General features: G+C 46.9%; 1 protein-coding gene across 1 annotated transcript in view; it reads right to left on the reverse strand.

Annotated features, from left to right (window-relative positions):
* The window catches only part of col24a1 (collagen type XXIV alpha 1), a 677,579-nt gene that overhangs the window by 352,496 nt on the left and 300,167 nt on the right, over window positions 1-24,916 (reverse strand). Inside the window, exons 12-14 of the mRNA XM_085983549.1 lie at window positions 23,996-24,040; window positions 13,098-13,151; window positions 5,725-5,769 (exon numbers count right to left, since the gene is read on the reverse strand). Of these exons, the coding sequence (XP_085839675.1) occupies window positions 5,725-5,769; window positions 13,098-13,151; window positions 23,996-24,040 (144 nt within the window). The remainder of the gene's footprint in view (window positions 1-5,724; window positions 5,770-13,097; window positions 13,152-23,995; window positions 24,041-24,916) is intronic.

Consider the following 24,916-nt stretch of genomic DNA (forward strand, 5'->3'; position numbering starts at 1 on the left):
TCCTTTGTCTCACATTGGGGAGGACTCCAAGATCGACAAACTTGTTGCCTTTTTAACATTCCAAGAGACTAATGATAAAAAACAATGAAATATTTTAACATTTACGTTGCCATGGGCTACAGATTTTCAGGATTGTAGGAATAAGAATAGATTATAATCTCAAATTTGAAAGATACAGGCTCTTTTTCAATAATCAGCTGTTTACCAAAGTATTCTTCCCTCTGGTTTTTGACATGAACCTTTCATTTACTTAAGTTCTCCTTAGAGCAGAGCAGGTTAAGGGGGGGATTTAATAGAGGTGTTCAAAGAGTAAATAAGGAGAGACTGTTTCCACTGGCAGGAGGGTCGGTAACCAGAGGGCACAGATTTAAGGTAATTGGCAAAAGAACCAGAGGGAAGATGAAGAGAATTCTTTTTTACGCAGTGAGTTGTTGTGATCTGGAGCACGCTGCCTGAAAGGGCGGCGGAAGCAGATTCAATAGTAACTTTCAAAAGGGAATTGGAGAAATACTTGAAGGGGAAAAAATTTGCAGGACTGCGAGGAAAGAGCAGGGAGTGGGTCTAATTGGAGCTCTTTCAAAGAGCCGGCACAGGCACGATGGGCTGAATGGCCTCCTTTCTGTGCTACATAAGAACATAAGAAATAGGAGCAGGAGTTGGCCATTCGGCCCTTTGAGCCTGCTCCGCCATTCAATGAGGTCATGGCTGATCCTCTGCCTCAACTCTATTCACCGGTTCTATCGCCATATCCCTTGATGCCCTTACCAGTCAGAAATCTATCAACTTCTGTTTTGAATATACCCAATGACTGAGCCTCCACAGCCACCTGGGGTAGAGAATTCCAAAGATTCACCACCCTCTGTGAGGAAATTTCTTCTCATCTCAGTCCTGAATGGCCTACCCTTTATCCTGAGGCTGTGGCCCCTGGTTCTAGACTCCCCAGCCAAGGGAAACATTCTCCCAGCATCCACCCTATCAAGCCCTGTAATAATTTTGTATGCTTCAATGAGATCCCCTCTCATTCTTCTGAATTCAAGAGAATACAGGCCTAGTTTACTCAATCTCTTCTCATACGACAGCCCCGCCATCCCAGGAATCAATCTCGTGAACCTTCGTTGCACTCCCTCTATGGTAAGTATATCCTTCCTTAGGTAAGGAGACCAAAATTGTACACAGTACTCCAGGTGTGGTCTCACCAAGGCCCTATATAATTGGAGTAAGACTTCTTTACTCCCGTACTCAAATCCTCTTGTAATGAAGGCCAGCATACCATTTGCCTTCCTAATGGCTTGCTGCACCTGCACATTCACTTTCAGTGACTCATGTACAAGGACACCCAGGTCCCTTTGAGCATCTGCATTCCCCAATCTTTCACCATTTAGGAAATACTCTGCCTTTCTGTTTTTTCTTCCAAAGTGGATAACTTCACATTTATCCACATTATATTCCATCTGCCATGTTCTCGCCCACTCACTGAGCCTGTCGAAATCCCCTTGAAGCCTCTTCACATCCTCTTCACAACTGACACTGCCACCTAGCTTTGTATCATCAGCAAATTTGGAAATGTTACATTTAGTCCCCTCGTCCAAATCATTGATAATAGATTGTGAATAGCTGGGGCACAAGCACCGATCTTTGCGGTACCCCACTAGTCACAGCCTGCCATCCTGAAAAAGATCCGTTTATCCCTGCTCTTTGTTTTCTGTCTGTTAACCAATTCTCAATCCATGCTAGTATATTACCCCCAATTCCATATGCCCTAATTTTGTTCACCAACCTCTTGTGTGGAACCTTATCGAAGGCCTTCTGAAAATCCAAATACACCACATCTACCGGTTCCCCTTTGTCTACTCCACTAATTACATCCTCAAAGAACTCCAATAGATTTGTCAAACAGGATTTCCCTTTCATAAATCCATGTTGACTCTGCCCAATCTTACTATTAGTTTCTAAGTGCTCAGTTATTGCATCCTTTATAATAGATTCCAGCTGTTTCCCAATTACTGATGTGAGGCTAACAGGTCTGTAGTTCACCGTTTTCTCTCTCCCTCCTTTCTTAAATAGCGGGGTTACATTTGCTATCCTCCAATCTGCAGGAACCGTTCCAGAATCTATAGAATTTTGGAAGATGACAACCAATGCGTCCACTATCCTTAAGATTTATCAGCTTTTAGTCCCATTAATTTTGCCAGTACTGTTTTTTTTACTAATAAAAGTTCCTCATTCTCGCCACATCCTTGGTTTTCTTGTATTTCTGGGAGTTTTTTTGTGTCTTCCTCCGTGAAGACAGAAACAAAGTATTTATTTAATTTCTCTGCCATTTCCTCATTCCCCATTATAAATTCTCCCGTCTCTGACTGTAAAGGACCTACATTTACCCTCGCCAGTCTTTTCCTTTTCACATACCTATAGAAGCTTTTACAATCCGTTTTTATATTTTTCGCGAGTTTGGGCTCATATTCCATTTTCCCTTTCTTTATCAATTTCTTGGTCCTCCTTTGCTGATTTCTAAAAAGTTCCCAATCCTCAGGCTGACTGCTTTTTCTGGCAACTGTATGAGCTTCCTCCTTTGACTTAATACTAGCTTTAATTATACGCTGTAAGGTTATACGATTCTAAATAATTTCTGGGTTTTTTTGAAGAAAGGACGTTCTTGCACTAACAGCGGTATTTTGTGGCCCATTTATTTGTTAGCTGGCAAGATTCCCATTTAAAGCACAGAGACTAACTTGTCTTCAGAACAGCTGTTAGATCCTTAGATCTGGAAAAGACCCATGGACTGACTGGTAGCCAAGGACTTACAAGAAGATCCTGACAAATCCATTTAAAATGCTCATAAACCTTAAAGTGATAATTGGAAACTGCAGTTGCATCAGAAGATAATGTATTTGCCGGATATTTTTCAACAGCAGTGGCCAAAACTGCAAGCTGTATAAATGTGATGATTATGTGGAACGAAGCTTGCACCTATAATGTTGGCCATATACCTAAATATAACATTTTAGAACATTATATCTTAAAGCGCTTCCAAGAAAATACCCGTGCAATCTAAATAGTGTAAAAGCTAGAAGCCATAGCCAATGTCAAATCACTTTTCTAATTTTAAGAAAGACTTGCATTTCTATAGGCTTAGGCAGTCCCTCGGAACCGAGGATGATTTGCTTCCGCATTAAAAATGAGTTCTCAGGTGACTGATGAGTCCAATGCGGGACCTACAGTCTCTGTCACAGGTGGGGCAGGCGGTGGTTGAAGGGGCGGGTGGCTGGGGTGCTTGGGTTGACGTGCGCTCCTTGTGCTGCCTGCGATTGGCTTCCGCTTGCTCCCGGCGAAGAGACTCGAGGCGTTCGGCATCTTCCCGGATGCTTCTCCTCCACTTTGTGCGGTCTTGGGCCAGGGATTCCCAGGTGTCGGTGGGGATGTTACACTTTTTCAAGGAGGCTTTGAGGGTGTCCTTGAAGTGTTTCCTCTGCCCTCCTGGGGCTCTCTTGTCGTGTCGGAGCTCCAAGTAGAGCGCTTGTTTTGGGAGCCTCTTATTGGGCATGCAGACAATGTGACCCGTCCATCGGAGCTGATTGAGCGTGGTCAAAGCTACGATGCTGGGGATGTTGGCCTGAGCAAGAACACTGACGTTGGTGCACCTATCCTGCCAATGGATTTGCAGGATCTTGCGGAGGCAGCGTTGGTGGTACCTCTCCATTGCTTTGAGGTGCCTGCTGTACATGGTCTATGTCTCTGAGGCATATAGCAGGGGGGGTATCACTGCTGCCCTGTAGACCATGAGCTTAGTGCCGGGTTTGAGGTCCTAGGCCTAGAAATTCAGTGGGCTGCGCCACCCGTTAGCGCCCAAAGAGGGCACATAGTGGGTTTTACGCCACTGGCCACGCCTCCCGCTAAATTTAGCGGGACGCTAATGGCGGCGCTAGCCGTTAGCGCTATGCCGCTACCGATGATGTAATTGGTGTGCACAGCGCCGCACTACCGCCCCGATCGCGAAATTTGGTAGCGCCCCCTGCTTTAACGCCGGTCGCAATTTGCGACCGGTTCAGGGGTCCTACCTGCGGCGGTAAAGGTGCTGAGGTGTAGGGCGGCCATTTTTTTTGCTGGCCACCTGCCAGCACCTCTCCGCGCCGCCGTCCCCGGCCTCCTGAGCCCCCCCCCCGTGTTGTGCCGACTTTTCCTCGGTGCCGGGCTCTTTGAGCGCGCTGCAGCAGGCCCCTCCCCTTTAAGAAGGGGAGGAAGGCCTGTAGTACCGCAGTGCGTTGTGCCGCAGCATGTGGCGCTGCGGCACGTTGCGCTGCGATTTTCAGTTGCAGCACCCCAAGAGGGATGCGGGGCGCCTCGAGTAGCGCCGCGCTTCCATCTGGGGCGCTGAAACTGAATTTGCGGCGGGCGGCCGCGACTCCTTCCAGGGCGGTACTTCTGGCGCCCTGGCGAGACTGGCGCCCCAGTGAATTTCTAGGCCCTAGTCTTCAAACACTCTCTTCCTCAGGTGACCGAAGGCTGCACTGGCACACTGAAGGCAGTGTTGGACTTCGTCGTCGACGTCTGCCCTCGTTGACAGTAGGCTCCCGAGGTAAGAAAAGTGGTCCACGTTGTCCAAGGCCTTGTTGTGGATTTTGATAATCAGGGGGCAGGTTGGTAGAGGACCAATTTCTATAGCGCCTTTCATGACTACCGGACGTCTCATAGCGCTTTACAGCCAATGAAGAATTTTTTTTTTGAAGTGTAGTCACTGTTGTAATGTGGGAAACGCAGCAGCCAATTTGTGCACAGCAAGCTCCCACAAACAGCAATGTGACACTGACCAGATCATCTGTTATTTTGTTACGTTGGTTGAGGGATAAATATTGGCCCAGGACACCGGGGAGAACTAACCTGCTCTTCTTCGAAATATTGCCATGGGATCTTTTACGTCCACCTGAGAGAGCAGACGGGGCCTCGGTTTAACGTCTCATCCAAAAGACGACACCACCGACAGTGCGGCACTCCCTCAGCACTGCACTGGAGTGTCGGTCTAACTTCAATGTGCTCAAGTCCCTGGAGTGGGACTTGAACCCACAACCCTTCTGACCCAGAGGCGAGGGTGTTACCAACTGAGCCACAGCTGACACTATTAAGCAGGTCATGCAAATTATATGGATTCATAAAATGATTCTATACTTAGTGGTGTAAATAGACAAACTACAGGTTCATGTATTAGATCTTTCTGTACTATTTAGGGTAGAAAGAGTCGATAGGTTGATATCTACCCGCTCAAATCCTTTAATCATCTTAAACACATCAATTAGATGACCCCTTAATCTTCTATCTTCAAGGTTTAATAGATAGAAAATACTGAGGGTAAGACAGGAAACAGTGTTTACGTATTTTTTCACATGGCAGCTGTTGATGATTCTGCCATTCCCATTTACACCTCCTCTAGACCCATCTTTTGTTTCTTAACTTGTCCCATTATCATCTCCTTTCGCCTCGCACCATCATCCCTTTTGTCTTTTAATCTCTCCTGCCTTCCACCCTATCACAGACCTTCCCTTTTGTTCTTTCCTCCCCTCCCCGCTCTCCCTGCCTCAGTACTTGCTTAAACCCTGTTGCATCTCTAACTTTTTCCAGTTCCGATGAAAGGTCACCGACCTGAAACGTTAACTCTGTTTCTCTCTCCACAGATGCTGCCTGACCCGCTGAGTATTCCCAGCATTTACTGTTTTTATTATATATTCTACTTACTCTGAGGCCAGGAAATCCAGGTTGCCCAACTCCTCCAACTATTCCCTAAAAATAAAAAGAGTATCAAATTAATTCTTACATTTTCTTAGACCACAGTACAATATAATTGTAGTTACTGGGGAACAATACGCAGTTACTATTAATCTATGATTTCCCTTTAGCTAAAATCTGTCAAAAGAATCAGAGGAGACATGAGGAATAACTTTTTAATGCAATGAGTGGTTAGGACAAGGGCAGCAGGCGCATGGGAACACCACCACCTCCAAGTACCCCGCCAAGTCACACACCATCCTGACTTGAAAACCAGTATGATTTGGACAGGTTGGGTGATTGGGCAGATGCATGGCAGATGCAGTATAATGTGGATAAATGCGAGGTTCTCCACTTTGGTGGCAAAAACAGGAAGGCAGATTATTATCTGAACGGCAATAGATTGGGAGAAAGGGAAGTGCAACGAGACCTGGGTGTCCTTGTGCACCAGTCGCTGAAGGTAAGCATGCAGGTGCAGCAGGCGGTTAAGAAGGCAAATAGTATGCTGGCCTTCATAGCGAGAGGATTCGAGTACAGGAGCAAGGATATCTTGCTGCAGTTGTACAGGGCCTTGGTGAGACCACACCTTGAGTATTGTGTGCAGTTTTGGTCGCCTTATCTGAGGAAGGATGTTCTTGCCATGGAGGGAGTGCAGCGAAGATTCACCAGACTGATACCTGGGATGGCAGGAATGACGTATGAAGAGAGATTGGGCTTGTATTCGCTAGAGTTTAGAAGAATAAGAGGGGATCTCATTGGAACTTATAAAATTCTAACAGACAGGGGAGTTCTCCCCGGTGTCCTGGGCCAATATTTATCCCTCAACCAACGTAACAACATAACAGACTATCTGGTCATTATCTAGACAGACTAGGTGCAGGAAAGATGTTCCCGATGGCGGGGGAGTCCAGAACTAGGGGTCACAGTCTAAGGATAAAGGATAAGCCATTTAGGACTGAGATGAAGAGGAATTTCTTCACCCAGAGAGTGGTGAACCTATGGAATTCTCTACCACAGAAGGCCGTTGAGGCTAATTCATTAAATATATTCAAGAAGGAGTTAGATATGTTTCTTAAGGCTAAAGGGATCAAGGGATATGGGGAGAAAGCAGGAACAGAGTACTGAATTTGGATGATCAGCCATGATCTCATTAAATGGCGGAACAGGCTCGAGGGGCCGAATGGCCTACTCCTGCTCCTATCTTCTATGTTTCTATGAAGTATATCGGCCGTTCCTTCATTGTCGCTGGGTCAAAATCTTGGAACTCCCTCCCTAACAGCACTGTGGGAGCACCTTCACCACACGGACTGCAGCGGTTCAAGAAGGCGGCTCACCACCACCTTCTCAAGGGCAACTAGGGATGGGCAATAAATGCTGGCCTGGCCAGCGACGTCCACATCCCATGAACGAATAAAAAAAAAGGATTTGGAATGCGTTGCCTGATAGGGTGGTGGACACAGATTCAATAGTAGCTTCAAAAGAGAATTGGATAAATACTTGAAGGAGAAAAAATTGAAGGGATATGGGGAAAGAGCGGGGGAGTGGGACTGAATGGATTGCTCTTCGAAAGAGCCGGCGCAGACTCGATGGGCCGAATGGCCTCCTTCTGTGCTGTATCATTCTATGATTCTATGATTCTAACATAGTGACTCAATGGAAGCTGTTACCTTACAGGTAGTGAGAGGCAGGCGCTGTAAGTTTTACAGCATGTTTGGAGATCACATGTAAAAGTTGAAATAACAACAGAAAACGCTGGAAATACTCAGCAGGCCAGGCAGCATCCGTGGAGAGAGAAACAGTGTCAACGTTTCAGGTCTGGGACCCTTCATCAGAACTGGAAAAAGCTGGAGATGTAACAGATATTAAGCAGGTGCAGAGACAGGAGGGCATTGAAGGAATGTACTGTGCTTTTGAAAGAGGCAGGAAAGATAAAGGCCCAGAACTTCGGGTCCCCACGGGTGAGTACGCGCTGGGTACTCACCCGTAGGCCCAACGAAAGTGCCGGTTTCGTGCATGCACTGCGCATGCGCGGGAAACCGGAACTTCCGTTCCCTTGAAAGAAGGGGTTCACAGGTCGAATGCGTGCGCCGGAGAGGCAGCGCGTGCGCAGGAGAGGCAGCGCGTGCGCATTGAACTTACGTTTCTTTTCCAGGTTTTTCCGGGAGGGTAAATCTCCAGAAGTTACATATTTAAAAAGCAGTCGCAAGGAAGGTAAGTGGTGAATTAATTAAAATTAAAACATTTTTTCCATAGGTTTATTATTTATAAATACTTTAAAGAAAGGTAAGTTTATTTTTAGCCCCGTTAGAAAATGTAATTAATTTTTTCAAAACTTTAAATTATTGTTTAAAATAGTTATTTTATATAATTTATAGTTATTTTAAAAATGTGTTTTTAAAAATTTATTTGAAGTTTTAGTGATGTTTTGGAGCTTATAGTACAGGTAGACTACCCTTTATCCGAACTTCCGAAAACCGAAACCCTCTAAAAACCGAAGGTTTTTTCGTTCAGCATAAGTCGTGCGCACGACATGACCAGAGTGGCGCACGACTTACGCTGAGCAGGGCAGAGGGTCACTGAGTTCCCTCCTGGGTAGGAGATTGCAGGCCGAGCCGGGCAGTGTGAAGGAGGTATACCGGGAGAGTGAACCCAACAATACAGCGGCCCGTCCAATAGCTGCAGCGGCCTGTCCGATATTCTTTTCTCCCCCCACCCGACCCCCGACCCCCCGCCAACCCCCACCCTTTCGGATAAGGGATAGTGTATCCTTTATCCGCACTTCCGAAAACCGAAATCCTCTGAAAACCGAAAGTGTTTTCGTTCAGCGTAAGTCGTGCGCACGACCCCAACCCCCACCCCCGACCCCCCGACGACCCCGACCCCCGCCGACCCCGACCCCCGACCCCCCCCGCCGACCCCGACCCCCCGCCGACCCCCACCCCTGACAAATTTCCCAGTCTTATAAAATACCTTCCGAAATCCGAAATTTTCCGAAAACCGAAACACAGCTGGTCCCGAGGTTTTCGGATAAAGGATAGTCTACCTGTATTTATAGGTTTGACAGCTCTTCCTGTCAATTTTATGAATGGGCATTTCCCTGCTCCGATTGGCTCTCCATGGCCCACGTGATCCCAGGGGACGTATCGAACTAACTGCGCCCCTGGGATATGCAAGCACTGCGCGCCGGCAGTTGGAGCAGGCCCAGGATCGGAATCCCACGCGGGCCCACAGCTCAATGGCCGGCGCGGTAGGTAAGTGCAGGCCGGGGGCTTGCACCCGCAGGAAGCCCCTGACCCGAATTTCTGGGCCAAAATGTTGCAAATGGGAATGGCAAAATCATACAGCATGAAAAATGGGGGCAAGGGTTATAGTTTGAAATTGTTGAACTCGATGTTGAGGCCAGAAGGCTTTAAAGTGCCTAATCGAAAGATGAGGTGCTGTTCCTCGAGCTTACGTTGAGCTACATTGGAACAATATAATAGGCCGAGGACAGAGAAATCAGAGTGGGAGTGAAGCAGTGAATTAAAGTGATAGGCGACTGGAAGCTCAGGGTCACCCTTACGGACTGAACGGAGGTGTTCCGCAAAGCGGTCGCCCAATCTGCGTTTGGTCTCCCCAATGTAGAGGAGACCGCATCGTGAGCAGCGAATGCAGTATACTAAATTGCAAGAAGTACTCTGCCTCTTTCAAAAGCACAGTATATTCCTTCAATGCCCTCCTGTCTCTGCACCTGCTTAATATCTGACGTAATAAAACTCACTACGCACTTGGTTCGAGTATAAAGCAAGGCTTTAATCAACTTGTTTCAGAACATGGAGGTCTAGTTGTACTTCACTAGTTCCTGTCTTACAAAATATCCCTGAGCAAGCTGGGCCCACGCCCAAGTATTTATACTCCTTGGACGGCGCCACCAGCTGGCCATCCAGTGTTATTTCATGAGTAATTTCTTTATGATGATGAGATTTATAACAATATCTGTTACATCTCCAGCTTTTTCCAGTTCTGATGAAGGGTCCCAGACCTGAAACGTTAACTCTGTTTCTCTCTCCACGGATGCTGCCTGGCATGCTGAGTATTTCCAGCGTTTTATGTTGTTATTTCAGATTTCCAGCATCCGCAGTATTTTGCTATTATACATGTAAAAGTTGGTTGGAAACCTGACGTCCTTTGTAAATAAGACTCAAATCATGAGTGGGTTTCACAAGAGCATTTATTTGGACATTTGCTCGTATGGGCTGTGTTTGAGGCCTTGCCTCACCCTGTGTGCATGGCAAGTTTGCGCTATTCTGTCTGCACAACCAGTCCTGGTGACACAAGCTACAATCTCAGCCACTGTGTGTACCAAACTTTTCAATGTTTTTAAAAAAGTAACTACCTTGCTGAGTGCACAACCAGGACACAGAATATCTCCCATTGCACCTGCTGGAGACAGGGATCTAGAATTTTTGTGACACAGTGTTTGGAAACATATTGGAAAGACAATATTGAGAGAGTGGTTAGCAAAGCATATGGGATCTTGGGCTTCATAAATAGAGGTATTGAGTACAAAAGTAGAGAAGTTATGCTGAACCTTTATAAAGCGCTGGCTTGGCCACAACTGGAGTATTGCGTCCAGTTCTGGTCACCACACTTTAGGAAGGATGTGAAGGCCCTTGAGAGGGTGCAGAGGAGATTTACCAGGATGGTTCCGGGGATGGGGAATCTTAGCTACAAGGACAGGTTGGAGAAGCTGGATTTGTTTTCATTAGAGCAAAGGAGGCTGAGGGGTGATTTGATAGAGGTGTACAAGATTATGACGGGTTTGGATAGGCTAGACGGGGAAAGGCTGTTCCCACTAGTTGATGGTACAAGGACTAGGGGACACAAATTTAAGGTTTTGGGGAAGAGATACTGGGGGGACGTGAGGAAAATCTTTTTTACGCAGTGAGTGGTGAGGACCTGGAACTCGCTGCCGACGGAAGTGGTGGAAGCGGAGACACTCTGTGTTTTCAAGGAGAGACTGGATAGGCACTTGAGGGAAATAAACTTGCAGGGCTACGGGGATAGAGCGGGGGAATGGGACTGACTGGATTGCTGTGCAGCAAGCCAGCACGGACTTGATGGACCAAATGGCCTCCCTCTGTGTTGCAAGATTCTATGGTTCTATGAAAAAAGAATATCAGATTTGCTTTCACACTGTAGATGATTGTATTTTACCAAATTTTTGTATTGTACACAAAGGGAATCACGGGATATGGGGATAGTGCAGAAAAGTGGAGATGAGGTAGAAGATCAGCCATGATCTTATTGAATGGCGAGAGCAGGCTCGAGGGGCCAAATGGCCGACTCCTATTTGTTATGTTCCTATGATCTTATGTTCAATGGATTGTTACATTTCCAAAAACATGAGCCTTGATGACAGCAATTGTGAATGTTTTCTGTTTATTTAGGGATGTGGAACCTCACAAATAAGGGTTAATTCCATGATCTTGTGCTTCCTGTGGATCAGAGTGCGGGGTTACAAAGTTTTCGCTCCAACTCTCTGAAACACACCCCCTGTGAGCTCAGCTCAGTGAGTGCACAATCAGTCGCGGATTTGCAAATTACAATGTATGATGTCTTGAATAAACTCAAGTTTTGTTCTATAGACTTTATGATTAGAACATTGAGAAAGATCACAATGCAATTCACAACAAAACATGAGAAGTCACACAACACCAGGTTATAGTCCAACAGCTTTATTTGAAATCACAAGCTTTCGGAGCGCTGCTCCTTCGTCAGGTGAAGCGCTCCGAAAGCTTGTGATTTCAAATAAAGCTGTTGGACTATAACCTGGTGTTGTGTGACTTCTCACATTTGTCCACCCCAGTCCAACACCGGCATCTCCACATCATGACAACAAAACATCTCATTGGGTCGTGAAAACATTATCGCATTCTTTCTTCATTACATGTTTCCACTTGGGGTGGGGGTGGGGGTTGGTGGGGGCGGGAGGGGGAGTCCAAAACTAGAGACCATCAATATAAGAACATCACTAATAAATCCAAACAGGAATTCAGGTAAAACTCCTTTACCCAGAGAGTGGTGAGAATGTGGAACTTGCTACCACAGGGAGTGATTGAGGCGAATAGTACAGATACATTAAGGGGAAGCTGGATAAACACATGAGGGAGAAAGGAATAGAAGGGTATGTTGATGGGGTGAGATGAAGAGGGGTGGGAGGAGGCTGGTGTGGAGCATAAACACCGGCACGGAGCAGTTGGGCCCAATGGCCTGTTTCTGTGTGGCAGACTCGTAACTCTATATATTATTGCAATAATAAAAACAAGGGGGTAGAATTGGAACGTAACATCTGGAATTACATTCATTTTGTCGATGTCTATTTACCCCCAAATCTCACCGCAAGGTATAACTGGGTGTAAACTAGTGGAGCTGTGTGTAAACAATCGAGACCTAAGGGACGCGCCGGACTGACACCATGGGCAGGATCTTCATTGGACCGTGGAGTCGGGATTGGAGGTGTGTGGGAGTTTAAAATCCCGAAATCGGGGGTCCCGACCCCATCCCGCCTCCATGCCAGTTTCAAAGGAGGCGGGTACCCGCCCCACGCTGGGACCCGCCTACCCAAGGCGGGAAGTGGATTAGTGCCAATTAACTGCCTGTTAACAGGTAGTTAACCGGCAGTTTTTAGCCTAATCCCTATTTTCATTGTTGAAATGTGGGATTCCCGACGGCTCCAAACCACGCCAAGTTAGCGAGGCGAGCCATCGGGATGAAGGGCTTGGAGGGGTCGAGATGTCGGTGTTCAGGTGAGTGATGGGTGCATGAGTGCAAAGGTAAGTGTGTTTGGTCTGTGTAAAGTGTTTAAAAGAAGTTCTACTAACCTTTACAGCCTTCCTTCCTTCAGGTCTCGGGAGTCCCTCATCTCACTGGCACAGAAAGTAGAATGGCTGCGAGCTGTCAAAATCTGCAACCTCTGCTTTCTGTTCCGGGGAGATCTCTAAATCATCCTGAGAGGAAGGGATTAACCTGGAGTACAGATTGTCAGTGTTTGGCAGCTTCAAACAGCTGTGAAACGCTGATATTTCATCTGTCAAAAGGTCTTGACAGATGAAATATCAATCTGTGACGTCACCTGTTGCCGGGTGGCCCTTAATTGGCCTGCTGAGCCCGCTGGGCGGGCTCAACAAGGTCAATCAAGTCTAAATCGCGTTGGTTGGCTAGAACTCGATGGAGGCAGGACTACAACCCCAAAAGTTGTAGTCCTGCCTCCTACCCGACTCCTCAATGAAAATCCAGCCCCCGATATCCCTTCTTTAAGACTGAAAATTAAATGAACAGAATGGTACGTGGATGTAACTCACTGGGCTGCCGTCTGAACCAGGAGGACCTCTCGCTCCAAAAGCACCTGGATATCCCTATTGAAGTAAATAATAAATCCAACATCAGCAAACCAAGCAAATGTGTTCATTTCTAGAGGAGTAGAATTGCAAAGCAGAGAAGTTATGCTAAACCTGTATCGAACCTTGATTAGACCACACTTGGAGCACTGTGCACTGTTCTGGTCTCCCTATTATAAAAAGGATATAGAGGCACTGGAGACGGTGCAAAAAAGATTCACAAGGATGATACCAGAACTGAGAGGTTATACCTAACAGGAAAGGATGAACAGGCTGGGGCTCTTTAGCAAAGAGAAGGCCGAGGGGTGACCTGAGAGAGGTCTTTAAGATTATGAAGGGGTTCGATAGGGTAGACGGAGAGAAGATGTTTCCACTTGTGGGGGAGACCAGAACTAGAGGCCATTAATATAACATAGTCACTAATAAATCCAATAGGGAATTCAGGAGAAACTTCTACCCAGAGAATAGTGAAAATGTGGAACTCACTACCACAGGGAGTGGTTGAGGTGAATAGCAGAGATGCATTTAAGGGGATGCCAGATAAACACATGAGGGAGAAAGGAATAGAAGGTTTCGCTGATAGGGTGAGATGAAGCGGGGCGGAAGGAGGCTGGTGTGGAGCATAAACACCGGCACGGACCAGTTGGGCCGAATGGCCTGTTTCTGCACTGGACATTCTCTGTAATTCTATGTAAAATTAGTGGCCTCACTCTCCTGTGGAAAACTGTGTCAGAAGATGCACGATAAAAGAAATGGTGTATCAAAGTCTACTCAACTATGTCAGCCATTGCCCATAACATTCACATTAAGCAGAATTATTTAACTAAAATCTAAAGAGAACCGTCTCTATGCAAAAAAGTGATGTAATGCTGTAAAGAAGAGGGCAATCCCATAATCATACACTTCCAGCATTCTTTATTCTTTACTCTTGTAAAAATGTTTGAAACAGAAATTTTAAATGGATTTTTTCTTTGCACATATTAATACTAACAACAGGTCACACCTTAAAGAAATAAAGAAAGAACTTGCATTTATATAGCGCCTTGCATGACCTCAGGGTGTCTCAAAGCCTTTTACAGCCAATTTCAAAATTACCTTTGAAGGTTAGTCACTGTTGTAATGTAGGAAACACGGCAGCCAATTTGTGCACAGCAAGGCACAAGTAAGGAGTGTGATGGAATACTCTCCACTTGCCTGGATGAGTGCAGCTCCAACAACACTCAAGAAGCTCGACACCATCCAGGACAAAGCAGCCCGCTTGATTGGCACCCCATCCACCACCTTAAACATTCACTCCCTCCACCAGTGGTGCACTGTGGCTGCAGTGTGTACCATCTACAAGATGCACTGCAGCAACTCGCCAAGGTTTCTTCGGCAGCACCTCCCAAACCCGCGATCTCTTCCACCTAGAAGGACAAGGGCAGCAGACGCATGGGAACACCACCACCTCCAAGTTCCCCTCCAAGTCACACACCATCCTGACTTGGAAATATATCGGCCGATCCTTCATCGTCGCTGGGTCACAATCCTGGAACTCCCTCCCTAACAGCACTGTGGGTGTACCTTCACCACACGGACTGCAGCGGTTCAAGAAGACGGCTCACCACCACCTTCTCAAGGGCAATTAGGAATGGACAATAAATGCCGGCCTTGCCAGCGACGCCCGGACCCCATAAGCGAAAGAAAAAAAAAGCTCCCACTAACAACGATGTGAAAATGACCAGATCAACCATTTTTTTAGTGCTTTTAATTGAGGGATAAATATTGGCCCAGGACACTGGGGAGAACGCCCCCGCTCTTCTTCGAAATAGTGCCGTGGGATCTTTTACGTCCACCTGAGAGGGCAGACTCTGTTTAACATCTCATCCGAAAGACAGCCCCTCCGACAGTGCGGCGCTCCCTCAGTACTGCCCCTCCGACAGTGCAGCGTTCCCTCAGTACTGCCCCTCCGACAGTGCAGCGTTCCCTCAGGACTGCCCCTCCAACAGTGCAGCGCTCCCTCAGTACTGCCCCTCCGACAGTGTAGCGCTCCCTTAGTACTGCCCCTCCAACAGTGCAGCGCTCCCTCAGTACTGCCCCTCCGACAGTGCAGCGCTCCCTCAGTACTGCCCCTCCGACAGTGCGGCGCTCCCTCAGTACTGCCCCTCCGACAGTGCAGCATCCCTCAGTACTGCCCCTCCGACAGTGCAGCGCTCCCTCAGCACTGCCCCTCCGACAGTGCAGCGCTCCCTCAGCACTGCGCTGGAGTGTCAGCCTAGATTTTGTGCTCAAGTCTCTGGAGTGGGACTGGACCCAGAGGCGAGAGTGCTGCCCACTGAGCCACAGTTGACACCTGAAGTATTATTATGATCAAAAACACTGTCAACCAAATGTATATATTACCAATATAAAATAAAAACACATCTTTCCCAGTTGGAATAATGCAGAGTTTTCAGAATGTAATATTGTAGTTGAACATTTCTGTTTATGAATCTTGTCTGTATCAGAATAGTTGAAAGCAGATAAAGTAGCATCTGATGCCTCCTTGTGGCACATCAGACAGGAGCAACATAACACCATAGCATTTCAACAGCAGTCAGTCCGTCACATTCTTGATTAGAAACCAGATTTAATTTAGGTGTAGCATGGAAATCCCTTTCAGCTTGGGCAATATTGGGAAGACCGAAGCCATTGTCTTCAGTCCCCACCACAAACTCCATTCCCTAGCCACCAACGTGATCCCTCTCACCAGCAACTGTCTGAGGCTGACCCAGACTGCTCGCAACCTTGCCGTCATATTTGACCCCGATATCAGTTTCCGACCACATATCTGCGCCATCACTACAACCGCCTATTTCCACCTCCGGAACATCGCTCGACTCCGCCCCTGCCTCAGCTCATCCGCTGCTGAAACCCTCATCCATGCCTCTGTTACCGCTAGACTTGACTATTCCAACGCTCTCCTGACCAGCCTCCCATGTTCTACCCTGCCTGTACTTGAGGTCATCCAAAACTCGGCTGCCCGTGTCCTAACTCGCACCAAGTCCCGTTCACCCATCACCCCGCTGCTCGCTGACCTACATTGGCTCCCGGTTAAGCAACGCCTCAATTTCAAAATTCTCATCCTTGTTTTCAAATCCCTCCACGGCCTCGCCCCCTCCCTATCTCTGTAACCTCCTCCAGCCCCACAACCCTCCGTGATCTCTGCGCTCCTCTAATTCTGGCCTCTTGAGCGTCCCTGATTATAATCGCTCAACTATTTTCATCGCTCCACCATTGGCGGCCGTGCCTTAAGCTGCCTGGGCCCCACGCTCTGGAATTCCCTCCCTGAACCTCTCCACCTTGCTACCCCTCTCTCCTCCTTTAAGACGCTCCTTAAAACCGACCTCTTTGACCAAGCTTTTGGTCACCTGCCCTAATATCTCCTTATGTGGCTCGGTGTCAAACTTTGTTTTATATCGCTCCTGTGAAGCGCCTTGGGACATTTTACTTCGTTAAAGTTGCGCACAGCAAGATCCCTCAAACAGCCATTTGATAATGACCAGATATTCTGTTTTTAGTGATGTTGGTTGTGGAATCAATATTGTCCAGGACACTCTGTGTGTATTATCTGCAAATTCTTGTATTTCTGATATTACACAATGCACCAAGATGATTATGTTTTTGTGATCCTACTTTATCTTACCCTACCTTCTGCATCTTACTGATGCTGTGTTTGCACAATGCAAACTACTTATTCCTGTGAATATTTTACACTTTTTAACCACCTTATCAATTTGCCCTTTGTGAATATGCACCTCCAGGTCCCTCAGCTCTTCCACCTCCCTCAAAATAATACAATTCAGATTATCCTGCCTCTGCATGTTGTTCCTCCCAATGTGCATCACTTCACACTAATCCGCATTAAATTGCATCTGCCACCTGTCTGCCCATTTCGCCAGCCTGTCTATGCCCTCCTGAAGTCCGCTACTATTCTCTTTACTACTTACGATGTTGGCAAGTTTTGTATTATCCGCAAATTTCAAAATTGTACTCCCCAAGTCCAGGCCTGGTACCAACCCCTGGGGGACCCCACTGCATACTCCTCTCCAGTCAGAAAAAGATCCCTTCACCACTACTCTCTGCCTCCTATCTCTTAGCCAATTACATACCCAAGTTACCACTGTCCCTTTAATAGAGGTGTTCAAAATCATGAAGGGTTTTGATAGCGTAAGTAAAGAGAAACTGTTTCCAGTGATTGAGTGGTCAGTAACCAGAGGACACAGATTTAAAGTGATTGGCAAAAGAACCAGAGGGAAAGATGAGAAGAAAAAAAATACACAGCGAGTTGTCGTGATCTGGAATGCGCTGCCTGAAAGGGCGGTGGAAGCAGATTCAATAGGAACTTTCAAAAGGGAATTGGAGAAATACTTGAAGGGGAAAAAAATACAGGGCTCTGGGGAAAGAGCAGAGGGGAGTGGGACTAATTGGAGAGCTCTTTCAAAGAGCCGGCACAGGCACGATGGGCTGAATGGCCTCCTCCTGTGCTGTGTCATTCTCTGGCTCTATATATTGAACTAATACAATACCAATCTATTCAGTTTAAATGTGAGCTTCCAAAAAAAAGGGAATTTTAAATGTATTAATAATGCATTTTTTGTTTTTAATAAAGGGAATTCCAGTGGACTTTTTTGTTGGTGTAAAAGGCAGATAGTTGATTGAAGCATGAGGCGTACAGGAGCGGTTTAATCATTTCAAGATTCCCAGTTCCTGGATAAAATACATTACAGCATTTATCATAGCCATTCCTAAACTCATTCGACAGCCATGAAGTTGTGGCAGTTAGATTTCCTGAGGAATGTGTAGTTTTGCTATGCCTTAATGTGCCTTAATGTCTTAGTCAAGAGGATTACCAGAAATTCAAGGCTCTCTAACGAGGAGCACAGTGTGTATTTATTACAACACTGTCTCTTGTTAGCCACTCTGGAAGGTTCTAGGAACATCGGATCAGGAGGAGGCCATTCAGCCCCTCGAGCCTGTTCCACTGGTCAATTAAACCATGGCTGATCTTTATCTTAACTCCACCTACCCGCCTCGGTTCCGTAACCCTTAATACTCTTGCCTAACAAAAATCCGTCAATCTCAGTTTGAAATTTTCAATTGACGCCCCCCTCCAGCCTCAACAGCTTTTGGGGGGAGAGAGTTCCAGATTTTTACTACCCTTTGTGTGAAGAAGTGCTTCCTGACATCACCCTTGAACGGCCTGGCTCTAATTTTAAGGTTCTGCCCCCTTGTTCTGGACTCCCCCCACCAGAGGAAATAATTTCTCTCTATCTACCCTATAACAAGGACCACATTTTATAATTGGTATTTCTCGAGCTGTGAAGGATTGTGAATTAAACTGGGTTATTATTATAATCACAACCAATAATTCATGCTCCACCCACCAGGCCTAAAATGTAAACCGAATACATGTTAGCAACCAGTAGTTTATAAAATCGTTAGACTTATATATCAGGAACTACCTACATCAGTAACACTTGCGGTTAACTAAGATCATAAGAATTAGGAGCAGGAGTAGGCCATTCGGCCCCTCGAGCCTGCTCCGCCATTCAATACGATCATGGCTGATCTTCGACCTCAACTCCACTTTCCCGCCCGATCTCCACATCCCTTGATTCCCCTAGAGTCAAAAAATCTATCGATCTCAGCCTTGAATATACTCAACGACTCAGCATCCACAGCCCTTAGGGATAGAGAATTTCAAAGATTCACAACTCTCTGCGTAAAGAAATTCCTCCTCATCTCAGTCCTAAATGGCCGACCCCTTATCCGGAGACTGTGACCCCTGGTTCTAGACTCTCCAGCCAGGGGGAAACAACCTCTCAGCATCTACCCTGTCAAGCCCTTTAAGAATTTTAAACGCTTCAATGAGGTAATGGGCCCAATGTCATTCATATATTTCATAAACCACTAGCTATTGATGTGAGGCATGTGTGATTTCAGCCAGTGTAAACATATGCCTATTGCTATTAGCACTGTCTGATTTCCCCCTCCCTTCTAAATAATTGTGCACCATTTTCGCCATGGCTTCTTCGGCAGCACCTCCCAAACCCATGACCTCTTCCACCAAGAAGGACAAGGGCAGCAGGCACATGGGAACACCACCACCTCCAAGTTCCCCTCCAAGTCACACACCATCCTGACTTGTAAATATATCGGGCCATTCCTTCATCGTCGCTGGGTCAAAATCCTGGAACTCCCTCCCTAACAGCACTGTGGGAGCACCTTCACCACACGGACTGCAGCGGTTCAAGAAGGCGGCTCACCACCACCTTCTCAAGGGGCAACTAGGGATGGGCAATAAATGCTGGCATTGCCAGTGACGTCCACATCCCAGGAACAAATAAATGTTTTTTTTTTAATTCAGTTTCAAAGCGATCTGATCCTGTATTTTCCCAGCTCTTTGTTGTCTGTAATCTTTCAGAAACCAACTCAAACCTGTCTTGGAATGGGAGATGGGAAATTGAGTGTGGCCTTTCCATTTGTAAACACATAATAAGCTTCTCCAAACACTTATGATTTCATCTTCTTAATGGGACTGGCATCAGTACACGTCAGGGTACTTGAGCAGGCACAAAGTAATGACAATGAGGGAACAGACCGCTTTGAAACTGAAAATAATACACAATTGTTTCAAAGGGCGGGGGACATGAGGTGGTGCTGATAGCAATCGGAATGTGTTTACACTTGTCCGAAACACCCATGCCTCACATCACTGGCTAGTGGTTATTGAAATATATCTAAATGAACGACATTGGGCCCATTAACCCTCAGTGTCACGTATGTGGGTTGTTTGTGTTGGTGTACAAGGATGCTTAGCATTTTTATCCTGCTGACTGATAGGTTATGATATTAAAATGGCCACTTCAAAAAGCCAACAAAAACCCATACAGAGAACTCACTTTATTCAGGTCTTTATTTACCATTTTCCAGCTAAGAGGGTGGAACAGACTGGCTCAGTGACCATTGTCCTTGTTACTTCAGGACCAGCCATCAGCAGTGCTGCCTCACCCTCTGTGCTCGCTGTGTCCACACTGGCTCCCGGTCCAGCAATGTCTCCATTTAAAAATTCTCATCCCTCTTTTCAAATCCCTCCATGGCCTCACCCCCTTCCTATCTCTGTAACCTCCACTAGCCCCTACAACCCTCCGAGATCTCCGCGCTCCTCCAATTCTGCCCTCTTGCGTATCCCCGATTTCCATCGCTCCACCATTGGCGGCCGTGCCTTCAGCTGCCTGGGCCCTAAGCTCTGGAATTTCCTCCCTAAACCTCTCTGATTCTCTACTTCTCTCTCCTCCTTTAAGACGCTCCTACCTCTTTCACCTGCCCTAATATCTCCTTATGTGGCTCGTGTCAAATTTTGTTTGATAATCGCTCCTGTGAAGCGCCTTGGGACGTTTTACTACATTGAAGGCGCTATATAAATGCAAGTTGTTGGTAGGTTGCTTTTAAGGAGCATCTTAAAGGAGCAGAGTAAGGTGTAAGATGGCGGAGAGGTTTAGGGAGGGAATTCCAGAGCCTGGGGCCCAGGCAGCTGAAGGCACGGCCGCCAATGGCGGAGCGATGGAAATCAGGGATGGACAAGAGGCCAGAATTGAAGGAGCGCAGAGATCTCGGGGGGTTGTGGGGCTGGAGGAGGTTACAGAGATACGGAAGGGGATGGGACCATGGAGGGATTTGAAAACAAGGATGAGAATTGTAAAATCGAGGTGTTGCCGGCCCAGGAGCCAATGTAGATCAGCGAGCACCGGGGTTGAACGGGATGCAGAAAGTATCTAGGAGAACTAAACGCAACTGATTAGGCAATGTAATACAGCGCCTTATTTATTTATCATGTTTATTTATGGCTCACACTAGTTTGACATCCCTAAGTCTTTTCCAATTTACCCTTTCCAAGTTCTATTCCACCCTGCCTCATAACTTTATCCAGGAATAGTTTGACTAACAGTAGGGACAGCAGGTCACGAGGGAGATGCTCGGATTCCTGCAGTGTAACCATTTCAATAGCTGTGGTCCTGAATTTCCTCGACGTCTGTTGCCCCGTTGTTACACTGGAACGTTGCGTCATTCACCAGCAGAGGGAGTTGCACACAGGTTTTTGGGGTAGGTTGTATCGAGTTACATCAAACCTACGGCACAGAAACAGGCCATTCGGCCCAACTGGTCTGTGCCGGTGTTAATGCTCCACACCAGCCTCCTCCCACCCCTCTTCATCTCACCCCATCAACATATCCTTCTATTCCTTTCTCCCTCGTGTCTTTATCCAGCTTCCCCTTAAATGCATCGATACTATTCGCCTCAACCACTCCCTGTGGTAGCGTTTTCCACATTCTCTCTGGGTAAAGAAGTTTCTCCTGAATTCCCCATTGGATTTATTAGTGGCTATCTTGTATTTATGGCCCCTAGTTAATTTGCGTATGATTTGGTGTAAGTTCTGGCATAACTGCATTTGAATAGCGCAGTGAGCAGCTTAAGCCTCAGGAAACTTCAGTGCAGAAGTGGTGCAACCTCTACAAAGTCCGCAGTCTTCATGAGAGCATTGGGGGGACAGAAATTCAGAGATTCTTTGAATTCGACTCGTTTGAATTTTTTCTACTCAGGACCTGGATGACGTTCAGGCTTGGGCTGATAGGTGGCAGGTTACATTCGCGCCACAGAAGTGCCAGGCAATGACTATCTCCAACAAGCAAGAGTCTAACCACCGCACCTTGACATTCATAAGCATTACCATCGCCGAATCCCCCACCATCAACATCCTGGGGGTCACCATTAACCAGAAACTTAACTGGACCAGCCACATAAATACTGTGGCAACAAGAGCAGGTCAGAGGCTAGGTATTCTGTGGTGAGTGTCTCACCTCCTGACTCCCTAAAGCCTTTCCACCATCTACAAGGCATAAGTCAGGAGTGTGATGGAATACTCTCCACTTGCCTGGATGAGTGCAGCTCCAACAACACTCAAGAAGCTCGACACCATCCAGGACAAAGCAGCCTGCTCCCAAACCTGCAACCTCATCCACCTAGAAGGACAAGGGCAGCATGGGAACACCACCACCTCCAAGTTTCCCTCCAAGTCACGCACCATCCTGACTTGAAAATATATCAGCCGTTCCTTCATTGTCGCTGGGTCAAAATCCTGGAACTCCCTCCCGAACGGCACTGTGGGAGCACCTTCACCACACGGACTGCAGCGGTTCAAGAAGGCAGCTCACCACCACCCTCGCAAGAGGCAATTAGGGATGGGCAATAAATGCTGGCCTTGCCAGCGACGCCCACATCTCATAAACGAATTTTAAAAAAATCTCCCGCCTTCCTGTGCGGTGCCTCGTGCCAGAATCTTGAGCGGGCACAGGTCCAGCTGTGTCTAGGGGACACCATGACGGGGCAACATCTAACCAAAGGGTTCTGAAACTTTCAGCGAATTATAGAACAGTACGGCACAGAAGGAGGCCATTTGGCCCATCTTTCGAAGAGCAATCCAGTTAGTCCCCCCACCGCTATTCCTCATATCCCTGCAATTTTTTTCTCCTTTGTGTATTTCTCCAATTCTTTTTTGAAAGTCCCTATTGAATCTGCTTCCACCGCCCTTTCAGGCAGCGCATTCCAGATCACAGCAACTCGCTGCGTAAAGAAATATTTTCTCATGTCAACTCTGATTCTTTGCCAGCCACCTTCAGTCTGTGCCCTCTGGTTATTCTCCCTTCAGCCACTGGAAACAGTTTCTCCTTATTTACTCTATCAAACACCTCTATCATATCTCCTCTTAGCCTTCTCTGCTCCAAGGAGAACAACCCCAGCTTCTCCAGTCTGCAACAACAATCTGACGAACAGTTCGACCCGAAACGTTGACTCGGTTTCTCTCGTCACAGACGCTGCCTGACCTGCCGAGTATCTCCAGCATTTTCTGTTTTTATCCCAGCTTTTCTAGTCTCCCGCACAACTAAAGTCCCTCATCACTGATAACTTGGTATGGTTGAGTAACATTGGCCCCGACATTCGGACAAATACAAGACTTTTAGTAATGGGAGGCAGAAATATACAGAAACATTGAAGATAAGAATTGATGCCTTAGAGAACTTTACCCCACTCTTATTTTACTGAATGCGTTCTCCTAATTTTAGAATTTAGGATGATATTTCAGGGCAGGTGACTACAATAATGAACAAACTCCATCACCTAAATTAAATGCAGGGTATATTAAATAAAGCCCAATCATTTATTAAGAAAATATATCCCACACAAGAGATACAGGGGGGATGTGAGGAAAAACCTTTTTACGCAGCGAGTGGTGAGGACCTGGAACTCGCTGCCGACGGAAGTGGTGGCAGCGGAGACACTCAATGTTTTCATGGGGAGACTGGATAGGCACTTGAGGGAAATAAACTTGCAGGGCTACGGGGATAGAGCGGGGGAATGGGACTGACTGGATTGCTCTACAGAGAGCCGGCACGGACTCGGTGGGCCGAATGGCCTCCTTCTGTGCCGTTATGACTCTCTGACTGTGACAATTTCAGTGTTGCTGTAGAATTTCCTGTACTTTCAATGACAGTCAAGCCTTTGAAGTTATGGCGTGGACACAGATACTTTGTATGTTTGTGCGAAATGCCTTCCTCTGTCACTGTAGCAGAGTGAAGCACCTGCTCTAAGGAAGGAATGCCCTTTCGATCTGTGAAGCTTTTACAGGCCAGCCGCCCAAGCTGTCATTTCACAGCCAAGATTTTAGGGTTAGAATTTCTCCGGGAAGGAAAAAAATTGCCTTTCACACAAGTCATATTCTCCGACAATCAGAGGGTGGCCTCTCTAAGTTTAAAAGATATCATTCGAGAAGGGAAAGAACTTACCAGTTGTCCTTTGGGGCCTTTCTTTCCCCGGGGACCAACAAGACCCTGAAGAGAAAAGATCACAAAGTATGTTTAAAACAAAATACTAATCCAATAAAAGTTTTCAAATAACTGAACTGAACTGAAGCACGCGTTGCTGAGTTTAAAATGAGCAGCAACCTCGATGTGTAAAACAAAACCAGTTAAAAACACACCTGGTTTCTACACACAAAGGGTGGTAGAAGTTCGGAACTCTATTCCCCAAACTGCAGTTGATGCTGGATCAACTGTTAATTTTAAATCTGGGATTGATAGATTTTTGTTAAGCCGAGGTATTAAGGGATAAGGGGCAGCACTGAGGGAGCGTCTATATGGAGTTAGGTCACAGATCTGCCAATTGAATGGTGGAACAGGCTCGAGGGGCTAAATGGCCTCCTCCTGTCCCTATAGTAACAGGCTCGAGGGGCTGAATGGCCTCCTCCTGTCCTTATGGTAACAGGCTCGAGGGGCTGAATGGCCTCCTCCTATCCCTATGGTAACAGGCTCGAGGGGCTGAATGGCCTCCTCCTGTCCCTATGGTAACAGGCTCGAGGGGCTGAATGGCCTTCTCCTGTCCCTATGGTAACGGGCTCGAGGGGCTGAATGGCCTCCTCCTGTCCCTATGGTAACAGGCTCGAGGGGCTGAATGGCCTCCTCCTGTCCCTATGGTAACGGGCTCGAGGGGCTGAATGGCCTCCTCCTGTCCCTATGGTAACAGGCTCGAGGGGCTGAATGGCCTCCTCCTGTCCCTATGGTAACAGGCTCGAGGGGCTGAATGGCCTCCTCCTGTTCCTGTGTTAATTTGCCTTTCAGAAATTCCAATGGGCTTTGATTTTTTTTTTAATGTTCATCGCGTTTAGCAAACTGCTCAGACTCCAGACCCGTGGGCCAATCGTAAGATCC

Source organism: Somniosus microcephalus, chromosome 3 (assembly GCF_052327205.1).
Source record: "Somniosus microcephalus isolate GS21.2 chromosome 3, FLI_Smic_1.0, whole genome shotgun sequence".
Lineage (NCBI taxonomy): Eukaryota > Metazoa > Chordata > Chondrichthyes > Squaliformes > Somniosidae > Somniosus > Somniosus microcephalus.